This window comes from Cibotium barometz, chromosome 48, assembly GCF_041138505.1.
Source record: "Cibotium barometz isolate CiBa-2024 chromosome 48, ASM4113850v1, whole genome shotgun sequence".
NCBI lineage: Eukaryota > Viridiplantae > Streptophyta > Polypodiopsida > Cyatheales > Cibotiaceae > Cibotium > Cibotium barometz.
The window spans coordinates 16,068,411-16,090,175 of NC_141093.1; the positions used below are offsets into that span (position 1 = coordinate 16,068,411).

A 21,765-nucleotide genomic window follows, 5' to 3' on the forward strand; every position below is an offset into this window, starting at 1 on the left:
ATGTTGCATATCATTGGATTACTAATGAAAATGCTAAACTATTTGTGTGTGGGCATGTGCATGTGTGAGAGAGTGTATATGTGTGCGTGCATGTATGCACACATGTGTGAGAGAGAGAGAGTGCGTGTATGTGTGCGTGCATGTAAATAAGAGAGAGAGAGAGAGAGAGAGAGAGAGAGAGAGAGAGAGAGAGAGAGAGATTACATGTAAGATTTAATTAATGTGTGTGTGTGTGTGTGTAATATAGCTATCTATATATATACTATCTATTATACACAAGCTTTTGGGAGGGGAGGGGACACATGGTGTTTGGAAGGGTCAAGTGTTGGGGTAGGAGAAAGAAAGAAGGGGGTGTGATGGGGGAGGAGAGGAGCCACGTGTTAGGGCAGAGGGGAGAGAGAGGGTGGAGGCCACATATTGGGAAAGGGGAGAGAGAGAAAAAGGAGGAGTGTAGGGGTAAGTTGAGAGAAGAACATTTAAATAAATAATATAGTACAAAACTATAAAGATATATAAAGATACATAATACAATACAAAACTATAAAGATATATAATATATAAGTATAAAATATATTGAATACGAATATATACAATAACAATATATAAACATATAATGAGTAAGGATATTAAATAAATATATATTAAAACTACATTAATATATTATAATATAATGATATATATATATATATATATAATACAAAAATTTAAATAAAGATTAAAGACACACACACACACACATATATAGTAAATATGTAATAATATATTATAATAATGATATATAAATCAATATACATATAAGAAATATATGCTAGTATTATATTAATACTATTATATATAAACACATTCACATACATATATATACCGTACACATAGCCACACACGTATGTGTGGAGGATGTGTGTGTGTGTGTGTGAGAGAGAGAGAGAGAGAGAGAGAGAGAGTGTATGCGAGATAGGTGTGAGAAGAGAGAAAATACATGTATACGTATATGTGTGTGAGAGAGGATTGTGTTATGTACGTGACAGAGACATAAAAAGAATGCATATGAAAGACACACATATATGCGGCGTCTATATGAGAGAGTTGCACATACACACATACATGCACACGTGAACACATACAATATACAAACACACATCATACATAAAAATATACACGCACATACATTCACTCAGATACATATGCATAGAATACGTACACATATGTATCCACATATATGCATACACACGTGCATGCAAACAAAAACGTTATACCACAGCAAGGCGTGGGTCACCTACTCTCTGTAAGACATGCATGTGGCGAGGCTACAGTCTTTGGTTGCAGAAGCCAGCAAAGAGGAGGCGTCGTCGATCGTTTCCATGGATACGTAGCGAGATCTCCTCATCAAAGCCCTTTGCAAGAAGCTTCGAGTTCATGGCCCCGCTGAGGAAGGTCTCGTGGTGGTCGGATTTCGGGCGGGCGGCGCTGCGGGCCAAGAACCCCGGCGTTGCTCGCGGCGAAGTGCCGGGCGGCTCCTCTTCCTCTTCCGCAGGAGGCGAGGGTCTCTCCAGACGCTTGGGCGTCTTTGACCTTATCCTGCTTGGCATCGGAGCCTCCATTGGCGCTGGCATCTTCGTCGTCACGGGCACCATCGCCAATGACGCTGGACCAGGTATCTATATCCATCCCATGCTTCATTCCATGCATAACACAGTTTTGAGGGTTTCAATTAAGCTTTACTTCGGTGCTGGTTTTCATCACTACTTTGTTCAGCTTCCAACATGACTTTATCTGCCAGTGTAGCGCTCTACTTGCTGGATTTGATGACATTGGCAAGACATCATGGGGCAAATCTATGGCATGATTGCATATGTTTGGCTAAACCATCAAAGAGCTCACTGAAATAATGACCTAATACATGTTTGTGACCGCACTTGCCCTACACAATCCTACTACATGGATTGGGCCCTCGGAGCTCACGCCGAAGATGCAGTTCTATTAGGATTATTTCCAAAACAATAGAAGATGGCTTCATTCAAAAGCCAAGGTACCTTTATGGCACATGTCAAATGCCATGCAGATTTCAATCAGGCATATTTGAGTCTTATCACACAATCATACTGCATGGATTGGGCCCTTGGAGCTCACCCCGAAGATGCAGTTCTATTGGGATTATTTCCTAAATGATAGAATATGGCTTCATTTCAAAAGACAAGGTACCTTTATAGTACATGTCACATGCCATGCAGATTGCAATTGGGTATATTTGAGTCTTATCACATTGCTTACAAATCAAGACAAGGAGAGTGAAGGGCATCCCATAGGAGGATAGGATGTGTAGACTATGCTCTTTGGAGATTGAGGACGAGGATCACTACATCTGCAGTTCCCCAGTGTATTATAAGATTCCATTGCCTCTTGAGAATTAGTTTTGGCCCACCCCCAGGCTCTTTTTTATTCGCCGTAGGCAATGTCGCTGAGGAAGTATCTTGTGGGGCTTGAACCGAGGACCTCATGGTCCTAGACAAACACCTTTACCGCTTGAGCCTCATTGGCCACAAAGGCCTGACATTCCCTCATTGTTATTAGCCGAGGTGGGCATTGTCATTAGCCGATCACGGCATCTCTCACTCTACAGAGGATCATTTGCTGATTACATGTGCATACACTATAGTTGATCCTCGCCCCTAAAGAACTCCTCAACCGTTGCTGCAAAGCGGGGGACGTTCCCTTCCAATCCCATAAGGTATGCGGCGGTGCCCACTGTCATCTGCAAAGTTGCAAACTTTGCATCCAATAACTCCTCCTTAGTGTGAATGGGCAAGCGCAACCCCCGGAGGCTTGTGCCTTGCGCTCGAAGAAAGGAATTCATGGCCTTAGCTGCGAAAAAGAAGAGGAATGGTGCAAGTTGCCAAGTTGGCATCCCTGGCGCATTGAGCTAGAAATGGCAAAATGTGCTCCTCAGCCGCCTTGAAGGACTTGGTTTGGGCTCTTGTGTAGAAGGCCGCAGAATCCAAGTCTTAGCATAGTCCCCTCCTAAAAGACCCAATCCAAGTATCAACATAGTGCCCTCCTAAAAGGCCCAATCAACGCTGTCATATGCTTTCTTGAAGTCGAGAAGTGTCGCTTCCCAAAAGGTGAAAATGTTATCTAGGATGCTGTGGTCCTGGATGAAGCCAATTTGGTTAGAATGGATCAAATTTGGGAGGGAAGGCTGAAGGTGGAGGCTGATCACGTTGGTCAGGATCTTGTATGCCGTCCTGAAGAGGATGATGGGTCTCCATTGTTCCGCAGGTAAACTCGTTGGTTAGTTGAGGGGAGTCTGGGTCAGTAGTGAGCATGGAACTGTAAAAGGTCGAGGATACCTCCTGGACATGTGGAGGCTCTGATGCAATAGATGTGTCTAGCTGGCGAAGAGCTCGAATCCCCTTGCGCCAAAAGTGGGGTCCTGAGGCAGCAAAAAACTCATGGGGGGTCTTGTCCCTTCCTGGGTCCTGTCCTTGCCTGGGTCCAGGAGAAGGAGAAAGCAGAGGAGAGGCGGGGAGGCAGCCGCGAAGGCTAGCAGAGTGCTGTGGTGGGAAGGAGGGGACAGCTGGACGAGAGAAGTGTGTAGGAGGGGGGGTGGGTTGGAGCTGTTGCTCGCTATGCTGGTGGGCAGAGGACGAAGTCGCAAGGGAGGTGGGTGGGGTATGCTGCAGGTGTTCTCACTCTTGCTCTCGGTCTCGGTCTCGGGAGATCCAACTTCAGCCCCATGACATTGAAAATACACATGTTACTTTAGGTCTTTGATTATGAGAGTCAGTGAGGTAGAGTTGATGTTTTTGGAGATTTTGGGACCACCTTTCAAACAAATCAGCATAGTGATTTTGCTCTATGAGAGTCTTTTAAGCTGTCTCCTTGTTCTCCCACCTTTCTTCTTCACCATATTCTAGTTGAATCGTTTACTCTTTATGAAGAATCTGTGTCCGAAACTACTGACAAAGTGCCAAACAATGAAAGAGAATTGAATTTCACAAATACAGGATGCACAGGAATTGAAGGAAGATTATATACACCAAAAGGTGGTTACAAAGCTGGAGTAGGCAGCACGAGGCACACCATAGGTGCAGCCAAGATCCCAGAATATGTGGAAAATGAGATAATACAACTAAGGGCAAAGCCCATGCTTATATAGCACCTAGAGAGTCCAGTTGGCTAGCATAAAGCAGGCCGACTAGAGCATAAAATGGAACATGACAGAAAAAGGTGCCAAAAATGTGGAAAAAATCCAGAAAAATATCCTAGGCTGGGGGAGGTCCTCTTGAGGTGCAGGAACTGCGGGGAAGCTCCCAAAATAGTGGAGATGACCCCTGCAACACCTCCTCTTGAGCTTCATCGAAGAGGACCGATACCGGGCCTAAAGTAAGTGATCCAAAGTTGGTTTGGAAAGCGCCTTGGTGAAGATGTCCGCCACATTGTCCTTGGTAGGACAATACTCCAGTGTTAAGGTACTGAGTGCCAAGTAGTCATGAACCATATGATAATGAACAACAATGTGCTTTGACTTCGAGTGGAAGATCGGGTTTCGTGCAAGAGCCATGGCACTCTGACTGTCGGAGTAGACAACAGTAGGCATCGGAGGAGGGACATGACGATGATCAAGGAGCTGATGAAGCCATAGAAGCTCTTTGACTGTTTCAAAGTAAGTACGATACTCTGCTTTTGTTGAAGAACCGGCAACTGTAAGCTGCTTCTTCGTTTGCCAAGAAATGAGTGTGGTACCAAGTAACAATAGCCCGTAGTAGAACAACAGCCTGCCAATTAGAAGTATGTGGGGCTGAAAGAAACTGACTTAGGATACTAACGCTCTAAGCAAGATTAGGCCTAGTAATGTTGAGACGAACAAGCTCTCTGTATTGAGTAGGATCATGATAGGGTGGAGAGTCATCGTTTTTACTCAACTTTTGATTTGGGTCCATAGGGCAAGATAAGGAGCAACAATCCTTCATACCAAAACTCTCGAGAATCTGAGAAGCGTAAATTTGTTGAGAGAGAAATATACCCTGTGGGCACTGCCAGACCTCCGTGCCAAGAAAGTGGTGAAGTAGGCCAAGATTAGTCATCTCAAAGGTATGACTCAGAAGATCCATAATCATAGTAGTGCGGTCGGGGTTGGATCTAGTGAGAATAAGATTATCAACGTAGTGTTGGCCTCCACCATAGCAACCCATGCTTTGAACTTTGGAAATGTCAGAGATTTCTGGGATAGGAAAAAGACCCAGACCTTCCTGGAAAAATCATCCACCAATAAGAAAAAATATCTGGCTCCTCCACGTGTGACCGTAGTCATAGGTCCACTCAAATCCATATGGACAAGCTGAAGAGCGGTGAAAGCCCTAAAAGAGGCTTGCCTTGTAGACAAGCTGAGCAGATGCTAGACATCTGAGGTAGTCGAGGCAAGGCTTCCACCATGCGGCGGGAGACAAGAGCTCCAGTGAAGAGAAGGGAAGATGTTTACAGCGGGCGTGCCAAAGAGTAGTATCCTCCTATGTAAGAAGAGCTTGATGAGGCTTGAAGTTGGAATAGATGGGAGTGATCAAGATTGGGTTCCTCTTGAAACTTGGTGATCTTGTAGAGACCACCCTCTTGTATGCCCCGAGCGATGATCCTTTTAGAATCTCTGTGAATGATCTCCAAAACCTGATCATCGAAGTATAAGTCGTAGCCTTTTTGGGCTATCCTGGAGACAGAAAGTAAGTTTTTGGATAACTTTGAAACATAAAGAACATTCTGCAGGTTCTGGGGCCTCCTTGAGGGAGTGATTAGAGGAATATTACCCTTAATCAGTGTATCAACAGGTTGATTGTTCGCAAGTCGGACCTGCATAGAGATAGAGTGAGTCCTCCAAGATATCCTTGTTGTGAGTCGTGAGAAGTAGCCTTGAAATCCACAATCCAATCCTCAAGAGAGGCAGTAGTCCACGCCTCAGTGGATGAGGTGCACTCTTCGACTAGAACAAAGGCCACATCTTTGTCTTTGGGTTTGGATTCTTTGTCATCGGAGTCCTGTTTTGACTTTTTCTCCTTGTCTCTCTTCTTGAAGCAATCGGGCGGAAGAGCCTTGCCACAGTAGTGGCATTTCCTCTCCGTAGATTTGCCCTTTTCTTTTCCTTGATCTTTATCCTTGGAGCCTAAAGCAGACGACTCCTTGGATTTGCCGTTGTTTTTATTACCTCCTTTGGGTCGCCACTTGGGCTTCCCTTTGGCTGAAAAAGCTGACTCAGTAGGAGAAGAGTTAGAGATCTTCATGAAGTCTAGCTTGTCATGAAGCATGCTAATCACCGCATCCAGTGGGGGAAGAACAAGGCGAAAGGCAATGGTATCCTTAAAGGATTGATAAGATGGAGGAAGTTTTTCCTAGTAACTCAATGACAAAGTCATCATCAGGAATTTGGACTCCGAAGATTGCTTGTTGTTGACGGATCTTCTTGAGTTCTTGCACTTTGGCCATGACATCATCCGTCTCAGTTATCTTCAGCTCATTGAGTTGATGAAGCTTGCCGCTGTAAGTGTTCCTCTGAAAACGGGCTGCAAGGAGACGACTGTGCGAGCTCGAAGATGCATGCTAGTCCGGGAATTCATAGTCTTTGGTGAGTTAGTTGCGGGGTCGGGCTTTGGAGTAGCAACATCGATGAACTGCCAAAGATCAAGACCCACCAGAAGGTTAAAGATGGCATCCTTCCACACAGGGGATAATTGGAGCCATTAAATTTGGATTCTTTCTCCAACTAGGGAATGGTGAAAGTATTTGAAGCCATCCTCTGCCTGAAAACTCCTCTAAAGCATCAGAAAACATAGCCTGCAAATCTAAGAAGGTAGGAAAGAGAGATAAGCAAGAGGGAGGGAAAGGGTGGGAAAAAGAAAGGTAGAAGAGGCTGCAAAAATATGCCTGTAGATGAGAACACAACCAAAAACCAACCACCACTGGCCAAAGCATAAGCTGAGGCAAAAAGTAGAGGGGTGAAGATGGGAGTCCCTCCCGATGCGCGATGAAGGTTGGGTGGGTGTGGCAACTAGAATCTGACGTTCTAGTTAGTTCGGAAGAAAACGTAGGGAGGCAGCTCCCCAGAAGAACCCGGAAGGCAGCTTTCTAGAAGAAAACGTAGGGAGGCAGCTCTCCAGAAGAAAACGCAGCCTGTAGATGAAAAATGCAGCCCACCTCCTCTGGGAAGAAAGAGAAATAGGTGCTGTCCAGCAAAACCTCAGTCCTGAACCCTCTCTAATACCATGACAAAGTGCCAAACAATGAAAGAGAACTGAAGTTCACAAATACAGGATGCACAGGAACTGAAGGAAGATCATATACACCAAAAGGTGGTTACAAAGCTGGAGTAGGCAGCACAAGGCACACCGTAGGTGCAGCCAAGATCCCAGAATATGTGGAAAATGAGAGAATACAACTGAGGGCAAAGCCCATGGTTATATAGCACCTAGAGAGCTGAGTCGGCCAGCATAAAGCAGGCTGACTGGAGCGTAAAATGGAACATGCCAGAAAAAGGTGCCAAAAATGTGGAAAAAATCTAGAAAAATATGGGAAAATTTCCCAGGCTGGGGGAGGTCCTCCAGAGGTGCAGAAACAGTGGGGAAGCACACAGAACAGTGGAGATGACCCCTCCAACCACTACCCATGTGCATCTATATGTTTCCTTTGGTCTCAATGTTGCACTCTCATAGGCCATATGCCTAAGTGGCATAGAAACCCTTTGTAGTCGTGCACCTAAACTGCTCATGTGCATCCCTAACCTTACTGTCACTCAAAGCTTGTGTCCCGTCCTGTTATACCAATAGGGTACACAAAAGCCAGCACTTGCCTTAACCCTAAACCTTGTATTTTTCTAGTAATTATGGTACATCGATTCTTGTTTGCACATGACAGTTTTGATCCCGAGGATAATCATCCTTTTAACACAAGGCCACCTTCTATGGCTGGCAAGAATCCTACCTTTTCTCTGGACATATTTGGTAAATCCTATTTTTTTGGTGCTCTTTCCTTTCCCTTAGATGCATGTTCCCATGCCCCCAAAACTTGGCTTGAATTTTTAGTTGTCAATTGTGGTCTCTCTTTGCCATCAATCTGGCCCCTTTTTGTACCGATGCCCTTCTATCGATTGCTTTCTTTTTTTTTTTTTTTTTTGGAGTTGCCAATGTCCCTCTATTGATTTGTTTAATCCTGGATTTTCAGTTCTAGTCATTCTTTCACTTTTGCCTCCATCCTGTTCTCATCTTTTGCTATCGAGGGCCCTTCCCGAATCCTATTTAGATGTTTGCACTCTAAGCTGGTAGCAAGGCTTTACAAAGCTTTTTTACTGACCAAAGTCTTCAACCACCTTGTTGCTTACTCTTTAGTGTTGCACCTTCATCAACCTGATGGTGCTCATGCCTGCAACCTTAGCTATGTGCGTTTTTGTAATGTGAGCCTATGCATTAAAATTGTTTCCTTTCTTTTTCGGTTTTTGAAAATTCAACTGTTGGTGTTTACATTGTATTGGGACATCTGATGTGGTCTACCTTGTGTGTGGGACTGGAGGGGCAAGAGAGCTTCCACCCCACCCTCAAAAGTGGCTGGAAAAGAACTGACGTATGAGAAAGGAGTTTAAGTGAACTATGCATGGATCCACATGCACACACACAAAGAGGTAGTTTTGTGACTTGTTTTGATTTGTGCTATCATGGATCATTTTCTGCCTTCTGAAATAAAAAAGCTGATAAGTATGTTTCGTAAATGCAGATTTTGAGTTCATGAATGACGGCTTTATGCAACAAGTCTCTAGGTTCAAGTGTTGATAGTCTGTTTGTTTGGCAACCTCTTTTTTTGTGCCTTGGAGGAGCTAATTAGAAACTTTATCTTGCAGGTGTGACTATAAGCTTTGCGTTGGCTGGCTTGGCCTGTGTAGCAAATGCATTGTGCTATGCAGAGCTCTCATCTCGTTTCCCAGCACTTGTTGGAGGGGCATATCTTTATGCATACACTGCTTTTAACGAGCTGGTTGCATTTTTGGTTTTCTGTCAGCTTATGCTAGACTATCATATCGGTGCAGCGAGCATCACACGGAGTTTGGCAAGTTATTTGGTCAACATTTTGGAGCTTATTCCTGCTTTGAGTGGAAGAATACCAGTCTGGTTTGGACCTGGAGGCAAAACACTTTTGGGTGGCTTTTTTTCCATCAACGTGTTAGCCCCAATTCTATTGTTGATATTAACGGTGGTACTTTGCCAAGGGGTGCGGGAATCTGCAGCAGTAAATGCCGTGATGACTGTTACAAAGGTTGGAAACATCGATCTTGTGAAAGGGATACATTTTACCTGTTTTGCTTTTGTGAATGCATTGCATGTATTCTTGATATGTGTTGAACGAAAAATGACACATTTAGCATGAGGATTATTTGATGTGTTATAAAAGAGAGCGACATACTTTGCCAGAGGGAAGGGGTAGAGGTGGTATTCCTGAGGCCTAACATGCTTGATGGGACTCAATTAGGGAGGATTTTAGTGAGGAAAAAACTGAATGCAGTGCATGTGTACTGCTGATAATGGACGAAAAGTGACATGTAGCCAAAGGAAGGTGCTTGATGCATATAGTGGGACTTATCTAAGGACCTTCAAGTTATTACGCTCAACCTTTTTATGCTGTATCACAAGCATTAGGGGAAACCTAATGTATGTTTTTATGTTTAGAGTAAGGGCAAAGTCATGAATAACCTACATAGAAAATATGACATGATGCCAATAGCACTCAAAGCTTATACAAGTGAGTGGGTGTGTACACAATTGAGTGTATAGCCAACTATGTATTTAGTCCTGTCCATGTTGGAGGCCTTATCTTCATGCAAGCTAATGCTACATGATGCAAGTGAGTGGGTGTGGACACGATTGAGTGTATAGCCAACTATGTATATGCTCTTATGTGTGTGTGTGTGTGTGTGTGGAGTGCGTGTGTGAGAGCATATCTTGATACAGAGTTCTACACCCACTATTGGGCACTGATGGCGTTAGTGGGGATGTCGTAGTATCTAGTCCATACTATGCATAATGGAGTTGATAGTTATATAGTCTTGTGGGTTGACTACCATGAGTATATAACATGCACATTCCTAAAAGGTGAATTTGGGCATGTTCCTGGATTCATCTAGGTATATATATATCCATGCCAGAGAACAGGCTGAAGGGAGACATGGTTCCCTAAGCTTGACCTCGATGCAACGCCTAATCTTCATGCAAGGTAAAGCTACATGCAAGACTCGTGCAAATCTATGCGAGACTTGGATGCAAAAACCCTAATGTGCATAGATCTAGTGCCAACGACTGTTGCAAACCCTAAACGCAGCCCTAAATGCAATTTAGGCTGCAAATGCAAACTCTAATACATGAATCCGGTTGAAGGACTTCACATGCAAAAGCTGGTTGGTGATGCAAAAACACAAACTCAAATTTGGCCCAGTCAGATGGATTCGTGGATTCTTAGTGCTTTATTCCGCCACCCACAGTCAGGTCCTCATCCAGGGGGCCAAAGGGGACAAGTTCCCGAATACCAGATCTGTCTAAGAGGGGTGTCCACTCGCCTCCTTCCTTTTCCTCTTTGTTGTTGAGGCGATGAGCAGTTTCTTGGCCACCCATGGGGATTGGGCTATAGGGTTTTGGCCTCCCCATCCGCTCTTAGGATGAGCTTCTAGACCTCGAGTTTGCAGATGATACCGCTGCCTACCTCTTAGGAGAAAAGGGGAATCTTTAGAGACTTGCGCAGGCCATCGAGGTCTTTTGCATGGCGTCAGGAGCTCAAATCAACTGGCACAAGTCATGTGGTTTTTGGGTTGGATCCTCACCCACCCTGGCTTGGAGTCAGTTGAGTCTTTGCAATGGATTCCCCTCGCGCACCCCCCCCCGGTTAGATATTTGGGATGTCAGGTGGAGATTGATATTTTGTCAGAGTAGCAACTTGCCCCTCTTCTTTTGAGCATTTAGAAGAAGCTTCTTTACTGGAGCACCGCATGGCTCTCACTCATTGGTCAAGTTGTGGTGGCCAACCAGGTGCTCATGGCTACCATATGTCACATTACCTCTTGCTGGGCATTCTCGCAGGCATGCCTGGTACATTTGCAGAGGCTGATCCGGAACTTTCTTTGGGTAGGATAGACGGGTGCCTTGGAGGGCCAAGGTGGCTTGGAGGGTTATCATTCAGCCTCGTCATTGTGGTGGGTTGGCATCATTGATCCAGCTATTTAGAGTAGAGCCCTCTTGGGCAAGTTGGTCGTCAAAGGCCTTTAGCCAGGGGGTTAGTCCTCGAAGGCTTTTTTTGCTTGGATCTCAGTCCTCATGCGGACTCTCAATGGACCTTGGATCCCAATGTGTGGTGGATCTTCACGGAGGCCCGGGCTTGTAACCGCTCCTTACAGGAGGTCTACAAATCGGAAGATAAAATACATTTTTAGATCACTTAACTAATACAAACAATGGACAATACTTGCAAAATTAAAACTGGAAATGACAAAGAATACTTGACATCATCACTGGGGCCGGAAAGGGCTGCTCCCTCCCCCCCCCCCCGTCCCCCCTCAATACAGTTTGTATTTGTTGGAGTATTTATATGTACAAGTGTTCACGGTCCCCAAGGCTAGATTTCTCCATAACATGGATTGAATACAACTGAAAAACAAGAAGATTTTTGTCGATGAAGAATCGGTTGTCGGAGTAGACCAAATCATAGGCAGTCTCCCACCTTCACTGGGGAACACCCGCCCCTCACTAGTCTTCCGGGACTGTGTACCAACAGGTATGCTCGTACTAAGGCCTGGCAGGGTGAAACACCGCGGGGGGAGTGATACCTGGTGCTCCAAAGTAAGCTTTGCTCCCAGTTCTCCTCATACCCCAATGCTCTTCACTGGCTCCTTTGAATGTGAGGGCGCTGTCAGGGTATTCACGAGAAAAGATCACCATCCCAGTGGCCTTCCATGGTGAAGGCAATTGGTGGTGATGCTTGCCTATACAAGACTTGGTAAAAAAAAAACAACATTTAAATTTAATATTATCTGAATTTGAAATACAAAAGCAAGCACCTGATTTAGATTTAAATTCGGATCTCAGGAGAGAAGACCGTCCCCTTTTAATGTATTCTTGATTGGTGCAAACAGCAGGTACAGGCGTGGCAGCCAGCAGGTACAGATGATGCAGGCAGCATGTACAGAGGTGGCAGCCAGCAAGTACAGTTGTGGCAGCCACTAGGTATTGTAGGCGGGTACAGGACAACAGCAAGCAGGTACAGACGGGTACTGATGCAGCCGGCAGGCGCTGTAGTCAGATACAAGGCAGCATCCACATGTACAGTAGGCGGGTACAGATGCAGCCGGTGGGTATTGAAGACAGCAGGCGGGTACAAAACTGGCAGCTAGACGGATGTGAGAAAGCAGTTAGATGGGCAGCTCAGAGGCGGGTACAGGCTAGTCCAACTGGAGGCGAGTATAGGGCAGTCGCCTTTTTTCCATCAACCACCCCTCCCACATACCATCCACGTGTGGGGAGGATTCTTCCCATGCAATCCTTAATCTTAAGTATGATTAAGCCTAATCAAAGGTTAACTCTTGGGCACCCACATTGAAAGGTGTCCGGCCATTATTTAAATATGTGTGAACACCCAACCTTATAAATATTAAGGTTTACACTACTTAATAGATTTGACATTTAAAAAGGGCCAAAAAGGCAATACTTACCACCTTTTCACACGGCACATTAACTCGTCATCAGTAGACAGCACACCCACGGTACATTGGGGGCGTTCCCGTCCAGTGTACTGGCACGTCATAACAGGCAAACACACGAAAACAAGTCATGCGAAAACAAGTTTATGCACGCAAACATGAATGCATTTGCACATGTAATGGACGAAATCTCCCTTTCATGAAACTTGTACAAGAATTTCTTGTCGGGCACGAAACTGGGACGACAGAAATGTTAAGTCTTGGTCTTCCTATGAAGTGACAGTCCCATAGGCAAAACACAAATCCTGGCACGGGCCTTGCTATGGAGTGACAATTGCATAGAGAAAGCTCGGCACAAATATCAGTCCTACCATGGAGTGACAGTCCCATGGGTAAGACGCAATCTTGGTCATACATGGGTGGCAGCAAACATGCTCCCGTCCATATGGCACGATACTGGTCACACACGGGTGGCACAAAACTGGTTCCCATCCATGTGACACAAGATGATTGACCCTTTCACATGGTACATTGGCCTGGCCACATGTGAACATGGTACAAATCTGGCCGCTCTATGGAGTGACAGTCCCATAGAAGTGGCTCCAAAAATGGAGATGGACTAAATGGCGACAGAGCCCGTGGTCTCAGAGCTCCTCCTTTGAGGACCACTTTGTTGCCAGTTTGATCGGAGCTTGGGGTCACCTCAAGCTTGCTCTCATCGAGTTACACCCAACCTCGGATGAGGAGAGACTTCACTAGCCCTTGATTTGGAACCACCTCTTCAGGGTGCTCAGTGGTCACCTCCTGGGTACTCTTTCGCACATTGCATGGGGCCCCCTCAGCATTGGTCCCGCTCAGTCGTTGGAAGAGTGGGCGACGGCTCCCCCCAGAGACGTAGGACAGACACCTCACAAGGTTCTGGGGCTGTGAACAGATTACCCTCGTCATCGACTCAGCCATCCCCCCCCTCCCCCCCCCCCCGCCCCTAGAGTGGCTTGGTGCTTTCACTTGCCATGATTTCCCTCTATCAGTCCTCGGTTCTGATGGGGTTTTTTTTTGGGAGGGAAAGAGAGGGGGGGGGGGGGGGGGCAGCGCCAGATTTATCCAAATCAGTGAAATACAGCAAAGAAAACAGGCCCTTGGTCACCAACCAGGGCAAAACAGTCACCAATTGTTCTCCAGAGAAACCAAGCCCTCGATCACCAACCAGGGCATAGTAGTCACCAAGTGCCTTCCAGAGAAACCAAGCCCTTGATCACCAACCAAGGCAAAATAGTCACCAACTGCTCTCTTGTTTATGCGGCTGTCCACACAGTTGTTCACACAACCAGCCATGTTTCAAGCTTCCTGGCTACCCAAAGGTTCCACCAAATCATACATGAGTTCTCCAAGCTCATGCGGGACAACATCCTTTAGGTCTTCTTGACTGAAAAACTGCCTGCTTGCTGTCCAACAGCCCCAAACAGGCCCAAAACAGCACTTTGGCCAAATCGTCTAGCTGCCAGAGAGCATGGTAGAAGCCAGGCACAACCTTTAACTGGTCCGACCAAAGAAAACCTCGATATCTTCCGGAATTATGCTGAAAAACAGCACAGCCAGCCTGTAGACAGGCAGGAGAAGATGTCAGCCAGCCCTAGAGAGCCTGTATGCAAGTCGACTAGCTTCCTGTGGTGTGTGCAATTCGACCAGCATGAAAGAAGCCTGTCGACCAGCCCTACAGCATATGCTTTTGAGTTCATCATGCTTCTGGATTCTTCCAAGACAGAATCTTGGAAATCCTTCCTCATGTCATAACTCTCTGGAGGATTGTGACACCACACACACGCACACACACACACACACACACACACACACGTATATATGTACATATATATTTGTATGTATACGTGTAAATACACATATGTGTATACTCCTTGAATACACATATGTGTATGCACCAAGGAGAACTGCCAAAACACGAGGCACTACCAATGACAATGCATTAGCCACTCATGCGAGTCTCTTTTTGCATGTTAGTTAGTCCCAATATGATCTCTCTTTTTATGTAGAAATGATGGACCCCTTCACATTCCCTCTTAAGTGTCAATAAATGAGGGCCTACCCCTTGCTTGTATTTGAGATGCATTTGGGGAGAGAAAAAGGTGGTCCCTATTATTCTTATAGATATAATTTGTGGGTTAAGGTGTAGGAAGGCCTTCAGACAAATGAATAGTATAGGGTGTCGGGGGGTCGAACTCATGCCCCTTTCATGGTAACCGTACCATAGCCACTTGGTTAATCGCCGGCCGACATTGAAGGGCGAGAGCCCTCCTTGCAGGAGCTATTGATGAAGCGAGTCCTAACAAGACCATGATGCTTGCATATTTGGGTTAATTTTGTGTGTTCAAAAAACGTTAATTTATGAAATTTCACTGCTTTTGGGAAGTTTTTTCATGGCAGTCACCTAAATGGATTTTGCTTAAATTGTGGAACTCAGCTTGGCACGGCATCGTGTGCAGGTACTGATTGTTCTTGTTATCATCATACTCGGTGCGTTCGAGGTAGACACTTCTAATTGGACTCCATTTGCTCCAAATGGTGTATCAGCCATTGTCACTGGAGCTACAGTTGCGTACTTTGCCTATGTAGGGTTTGATGCAGTCGCCAATTCAGCAGAGGAAAGCAAAAAGCCCAAGGTGATTGAGCGATTGTCTTATGTCTGGATATTATTTCAGCAGAAGGTATTACTAGTCTACTAGGGTTAAGACTGTAGAACTAACAATTTGCCATGTGTGGCAGAGAGATTTACCGATTGGCATACTTGTCAGTTTGGTAGCATGTGCAGCACTTTATGTTGGCGTATGCTTGGTAGTTACAGGAATGGTTCCGTACCAAGATCTTGCTGGTGATGCTCCTTTGGCTCAAGCCTTCTCTGAAAGAGGCCTGCCATATATAACGGCTTTGATAAGCGTTGGCGCTGTGGCTGGTCTGACCACCACCGTTTTAGTCGGGTTGTATGTCCAAGTATGTACATTGTCTGCTATTGCAACTGTTCTGTTAAGAATATTTTGTGATGGAAATGTAAAGAATGGATTCAAACTCTTATGTTTGTGGCTGTTTTCCAGTCACGGCTGTACCTTGGCCTTGGTCGAGATGGACTTCTGCCCTCTTTGTTTGCAAAAATACACCCAAGCCACCATACACCTGTTATGGCTCAGATTTGGTGTGGGTTGATTGCTGGCATTCTAGCAACATTTTTTGATGTCAGCCATCTCTCTCATATTCTTTCAGTTGGTACTCTGGTGAGGTTTTGTGACTCTCCTTGCACTGTTCTAATGGCAGTGTATTTCAAGCTAGCTTTTGATGGTATTTTTCTTGAACAGTCAGGATACTCAGTTGTCTGTGGTTGTGTTATAATGCTGCGGGTCATCACAGAAGGTGACTTTTCTGAGGCAAAACTTGAGAAACTGATCTTGAGCAGATCACAAGAGGCGGTTGGTTGTGTCTTGGGAGTTGCCCTTTGTGGATTTGCTGTTGGTCTATTCTTCAGATTCTCTGTCCATTATGCTTTCATGATTGTGGGTTTGGTAGTTGGCATCTTGATGGCAGTTCCGATGTATACCCGCCAAGTGAGTCTTATCTATCATCTTGGAGGTGTTTAACAAGTGCAAAGTCTCTCTCTAGAATGACTCATTTTGTCTAACGTTGCTTGAAGTTAAAGTTAATTGTGGATTGCATAAGAAGTATAGCTAGTCATCATTGACCTTGTGTTTGGAGGAACTGCTATTCGTAGAGTGGAATCATATTAAAATTGTATGGCTGCCATCAACTTTAGATCCTGTTGGTGGGCAGAACTTTGGATGCTGAGATGGAGATAACTGCAGCTCTTAAAAGTTGTGGAGAAATACACCTGAAAAACAGCAGACATGTGGTGACATTCTTGACTGTAGGGAGGCGATTTTAGTGGCGTAAATGGTGGAGGAGAGGAGCCTCCTGTAACGGAAGGGCAACTGTAACACGGAAATCTTAATCTATCATGAAAACTAAATAAACACATAAGCATGCCAGATAAAAAGGGTGCCCAGTGAATATAACTTATAATTTGTCCGGTCACTTATAAGTGAGTGTGGACCTGCACCCATAATTATTAGTATGTGAAATCATAAAGTTGTAAATTGGATTTTTGGGGACACTTACCACCTGCAAAACACATGTAGACCACTTGTCAGTCCCAAACAGGTGTGCATATACATGTCCACAGGGTGCCGAGGCGTCCCCGGCCCATGGACAACACAGGCAATAATCACAGGCATTGTCCAGGCAAACAAAACAAGTCATCCAAGTATAAAATCAAAGCCATGCACGCATATGAGTGCAGCTAGACTGGAAGAAACACCCATCTGCTCAGTTGTATCAGTTAAAATGTCGAGGGTTCATGATCCTTCCAGAACCTTCCCAAAACCTAAATACAGAAGATCTACAGGATAGCTAGTCCTAGGGAATCACATCATGTCAGGCTCCATGCATGTCATGTCAGACTCCATATGCCACACATGAATAGTAGAAAACAGAAGCTGTGAGGAAGTTTGCGACACCTCTACTCATCTTTGATGACAGTGACCATTGGCCCTGTGAGAGGCAGACTCTTAAAGAGGGTGGCGTCACATGCTACATGTAAGATGATGGGAGAGAGGTAAACCCTTGTGGACTAGCCATCAGATCCCATGGCATGTTGAGCACCATAGGATGACATGCTCCTCCTTTATCTCCTCAATGTCACAAACTTGGCATATCATAGAGTATGAGGATCAGGGATTTGCGGATCTTTACACTTGGAGACAAAGGGACATTCTAGACATAGTAGGAAACTATGTCTAGCATCGATGATGGCGATGTACCATGGCGGAGATGCCCATTTTGAAATGTCATGCTCAGATAGAGGCACACTCCATGGAACTAAGGAGTGGGTCATTAGATGAGCTCCCTATGTAACGCATATCAATTTGTCAATTAGTAATTACTTCCTCATCTGATAGAAGGCTAGTAATTCTACTAACCCTTCTCTTTGTTCAATTGTTAGACATGCTAGAATTTCTTTTAGAGAAATATTTACTGTTACGGCTAGGGAAAATCTAAAATAACAGTCATGATTTTGGACGAGGTCCTATCAGATAGCCTTCCTTTAAGTCTATATTAGCAAGTACTCAGTATATAAATCCTTAATGATCTTAAGCACCTTAGAAGTAAATATGTTTCTTTTAAAGTCCTATTCATATCACCCAAGTGAGTTATGTTATTTATAATATTGAATAGCAATTCCATCCTTTGTGTTGGTCAAACTAATAGAACAATTTTCATTCGCTTTCAAGAACAGAAAAACTCTTAGAAAATGTTATGCCTTATGGTAAACCTCAGTTCATACAAGAGTGATTAATGAGAGTTAACTCCTTTTTTAGAACTCCATGAAGAATTGTCACCATCCTTCACATATGAATGCGGATTTCGATGAAGGAATAGGTAAACCTGTCTAGGGAATTAATTGAATAACATAATAATCAAATGATTAAATTAATCGTCATTAGCACAATCTCTCTACCAAATAAGAACAAGCTTTAATGTGAACTCGAGAAAAATCTAAATCCAACATTAAAGTTTGTGCCAGTCGATAGAGTTTATGCATGAGGCTTGGGATAGAGAAATGCTCATAGTAACAAGGGTGTGATATGTTGTGATGCATCTACAAATTTTTTAAACAATCAAAGAAAGAACAATAGAGAGATAATAGAGGCTCACACTTTGGACCAAATGGGGACCCCACTGTGTTGAGGGAGACTTGTGAATATGTTTAGAGTTTACAATTGATCCCTCCTGCAACAGCATCACCCCTTCAGCTTGTATTTCCATTTTTCTCGAAGTCTTGCAGATAAGCTGATTTTTGTGTCATGAGCAAGTACTGGTTGAGTTCTGAACAATTGCTGGCTGAATTGTGAGCAATTGATGGCGAATATGTTTAGAGTTTACAATTGATCCCTCCTGCAACATCATCACCCCTTCAGCTTGTATTTCCATTTTTCTCGAAGTCTTGCAGATAAGCTGATTTTTGTGTCATGAGCAAGTACTGGTTGAGTTCTGAACAATTGCTGGCTGAATTGTGAGCAATTGATGGCTAAATTGTGAGCAATTGCTGGCTGAATCATGAGCAGTTGTGATCCAAAACTTTGGGGTCCACTAGAGGACCGAGACTGAGGAGGTAGGGATGGCTGAATCCGAAAGTGTGTGAGCTGAAGGACAAGACATGTGCCACCCTCCTTGTAAAGTAGAGCCGCTTGCACCTCCATGGCCCAAGCAATCGTGCCCCACATGATGAAGCGGATAGTGCTGGGCTCAGAAGTGAACAAACAGAGAATCTTCTACTAGATTTGTTGCGTCTTTGTGGCATCAGTGCTGCGACTCCTGGAGGTTGCCTCAACGACTGCTTGAAGCTAGTTGGTCTGCAATGGCTAATCATGTGTCCACTACGAGGCTGTGGTGAGCAAGAACTCAAAGGAAGAGAGTAATCTCCTAAGGCTGGAAACTCTCCTAGAGCCGATCCCCAAAGTCCGAAGGAAACTTGAGAGAGAGTTCCGATGTTTCTTTGATAAAAAACATGAAGCAAGGGTTTATTTTTTAAATTGGGGACTTTAGTCGTGTAAGGTGTTCGTCGAGTCGTGGAGCCGCCATCAAACTTGCGAAGGGCTTCCCGCTTTTTCTCCTGCCTGCGTCTCTTCGCCTCCCTCCTTTGTCTCGACTCTTAGTCGCCCCCACCCGCCTTTGCACTGTGCGCCACCTGGGACCCCGGTCCCCTTCTTTTTCTTCTCCTCCTCCTTCTTCCCTCTTCTTCTTTCTTCTTCTTCTCTTTCTTTTCTCATCTTCTTCTCCTCCTCCTTCCCTTTTCTTCTTTCTTCTTCTTCTCTTTATTTCCTCATCTTCTTCTCCTCCTCTTCTATTCTTCCTCGTCATCTCCAAATTCCAATGCCCCATATCAGTCTAATTTCTTAGTTGAATTAATTCCTCCCAATTTGCAAACCCTAATTTCAAATTTTTCCCAATTATGGAATTAGCCCCAATTTTTAGCTGTTTCTCGAAATTGGCCCGATTTTGAGCAACTCCATCCTCTAATTTCTCCCAATTTTACAAATCCTAAAATTTCCCCCAAATTTTCCAACCCTGATTTTCTCCCAAATTTTAGGGTTTCTCACAATGTGGTCCGAATTTCAGAATCTTGCTCAAAATCCCCAATTTTCAGTTTAATTTCACAAATTTCAACTATCTTCTTTAATTTCCCTCCCCAAATTTCAAACTCCTCTCTTTCTCTTCAGTTTCTCAATTTCAGCAATGGGAGAAATTTCTTGGATGGGAGCAAGTGGACATCACCGTCGATAAGTGGGGATCGGGCGGCTCCAAGAGATGGATATGCAAGCATTGTCACAATGAATATACTGGAAGTGCTGCACGACTGAAGCCCATCTCTTGGACATCCTAGGGGAAGGTGTTGCTGCATGCAGCATTGACATTCCAGACGACATCATTGTGAGCTTGGGCGGAGATCCGGAGGCAATTCGGCGAGCAAAAAAGAGCTCGCCATGAAATTCAACAAGATGCTGACGAGCAATCCCCTTTCGCTGTAGACTCATCTCCTACCTCACCTGCTGATCCAACACCTCAAAGATCCCAGCCCGCCACAAGTAATGTCTCTCAACCCGCTAGCTCTCATCGCATTCCTACCGTCTCTATGGCGAGGGGAAAGCAAGGGGCTTTGCAGAAAAGTTGGTCTAAAGTGTAACATGACAAAGCAAGAAGATCAGTTAGGCAATACTTTTTTGAGTGCAATGTTGCCTTTGATCATGCACGAAAGCCAGCTTTCACCAACATGTTGAAAGCAGTAGCAGAGGCGGGTCCAAGCTTCAAGACTCCATCCTATGAGACATTGCGCACAAAGGAGTTGAGAGAGGAAGTGGCAGACATTGAGAGGGAGTTGGAGCCCTTTAGGGCTGCATGGGTGAAGTATGGATGTACTATACTTTGTGATGGCTGGTCAGATGCAAAATGACGATCTCTCATAAATATTTTGTATCTTGTTGCCTTGGCACCACCTTTTTGACAAGTATAGATGGTTCATCTGAGGCTCACACAGTAGACTACATCTATCAGCAACTTAAAGCTGCAATTGTGGAGGTGGGGCCTCCAAATGTGGTATGTGTGATCACAGATAATGCAAGAAATTGTAAATTGGTTGGATCATATGTGGAGAGAGATTACCCTCACATTTGTTGGGTTCCATGTGCATCCCACTCAATTGATTTGTTGATTGAAGATATTGGGAAGATCGGGTGGATTGGCAATGTGGTGAAGAAGGCAGAGTTTTTAGTAAATTTTTTGTGCAGGAAGCAACGGGCCCTTGGTATTTTTAGGGCTAATTGCCAAATAGAGCTTGCAAAGCCTTCTAGTACTCGCTTTGCCTATCTCTTTAGTGTACTAGAGAAGTTGGTGAAGTGTCGCAATGGTTTTGAGGCACATGATCACTGATGATAGGTGGATTGCATGGGACAAGAGCACTTCTCCAAAGGCAGTATTGTTCGAGGATCTCATTCATGAGTAGGAGTTTTGGCGGGATGCAGAGTCTATTGTTGGCTTCATGGAGCCACTTATTGTTGCCTTGTGACTCTCTGACTTAGAGGGGTGCACCATGGGCCTTATCTATGAGTTTATGGATAAGGTCGGCTGTGCCTTTGACTCTTGTACAGACATCACTAGAGAGGTAATTTTTGTGCTCTAATTGACTTAGGCATAGCTCTACTATTTTATATTTTTTCTTGTTTTCTAGTCTCTAGGCGAAGAGGTGTGAATCGTTTCTCTAATTTCTGAGCTTTGATAGGATTTTCTCTAATTTTCAGGATTCTTGAGATCAAACAATTATGGCAGGATAGGTGGGATTGGTTTCACCGGCCAATCCACGCCGTCGCCCACATCCTCCATCCCCTTTGGAGGAGCGACGCCCAAAGGCATGATAATGAGCTCAACTCAGGATGGTCAGATTACCT

At 44.6% G+C, this 21,765-nt stretch overlaps 1 protein-coding gene across 1 annotated transcript in view; it reads left to right on the forward strand.

Moving 5' to 3' along the window:
• The first annotated feature begins 1,193 nt into the window (after positions 1 to 1,193).
• Positions 1,194 to 21,765, forward strand: part of CAT9 (cationic amino acid transporter 9) — a 58,855-nt gene continuing 38,283 nt past the window's right edge. Inside the window, exons 1-6 of the mRNA XM_086785517.1 lie at positions 1,194 to 1,651; positions 8,870 to 9,282; positions 15,205 to 15,381; positions 15,485 to 15,709; positions 15,811 to 15,987; positions 16,069 to 16,314. Of these exons, the coding sequence (XP_086641643.1) occupies positions 1,294 to 1,651; positions 8,870 to 9,282; positions 15,205 to 15,381; positions 15,485 to 15,709; positions 15,811 to 15,987; positions 16,069 to 16,314 (1,596 nt within the window). The 5' untranslated portion in view covers positions 1,194 to 1,293. The remainder of the gene's footprint in view (positions 1,652 to 8,869; positions 9,283 to 15,204; positions 15,382 to 15,484; positions 15,710 to 15,810; positions 15,988 to 16,068; positions 16,315 to 21,765) is intronic.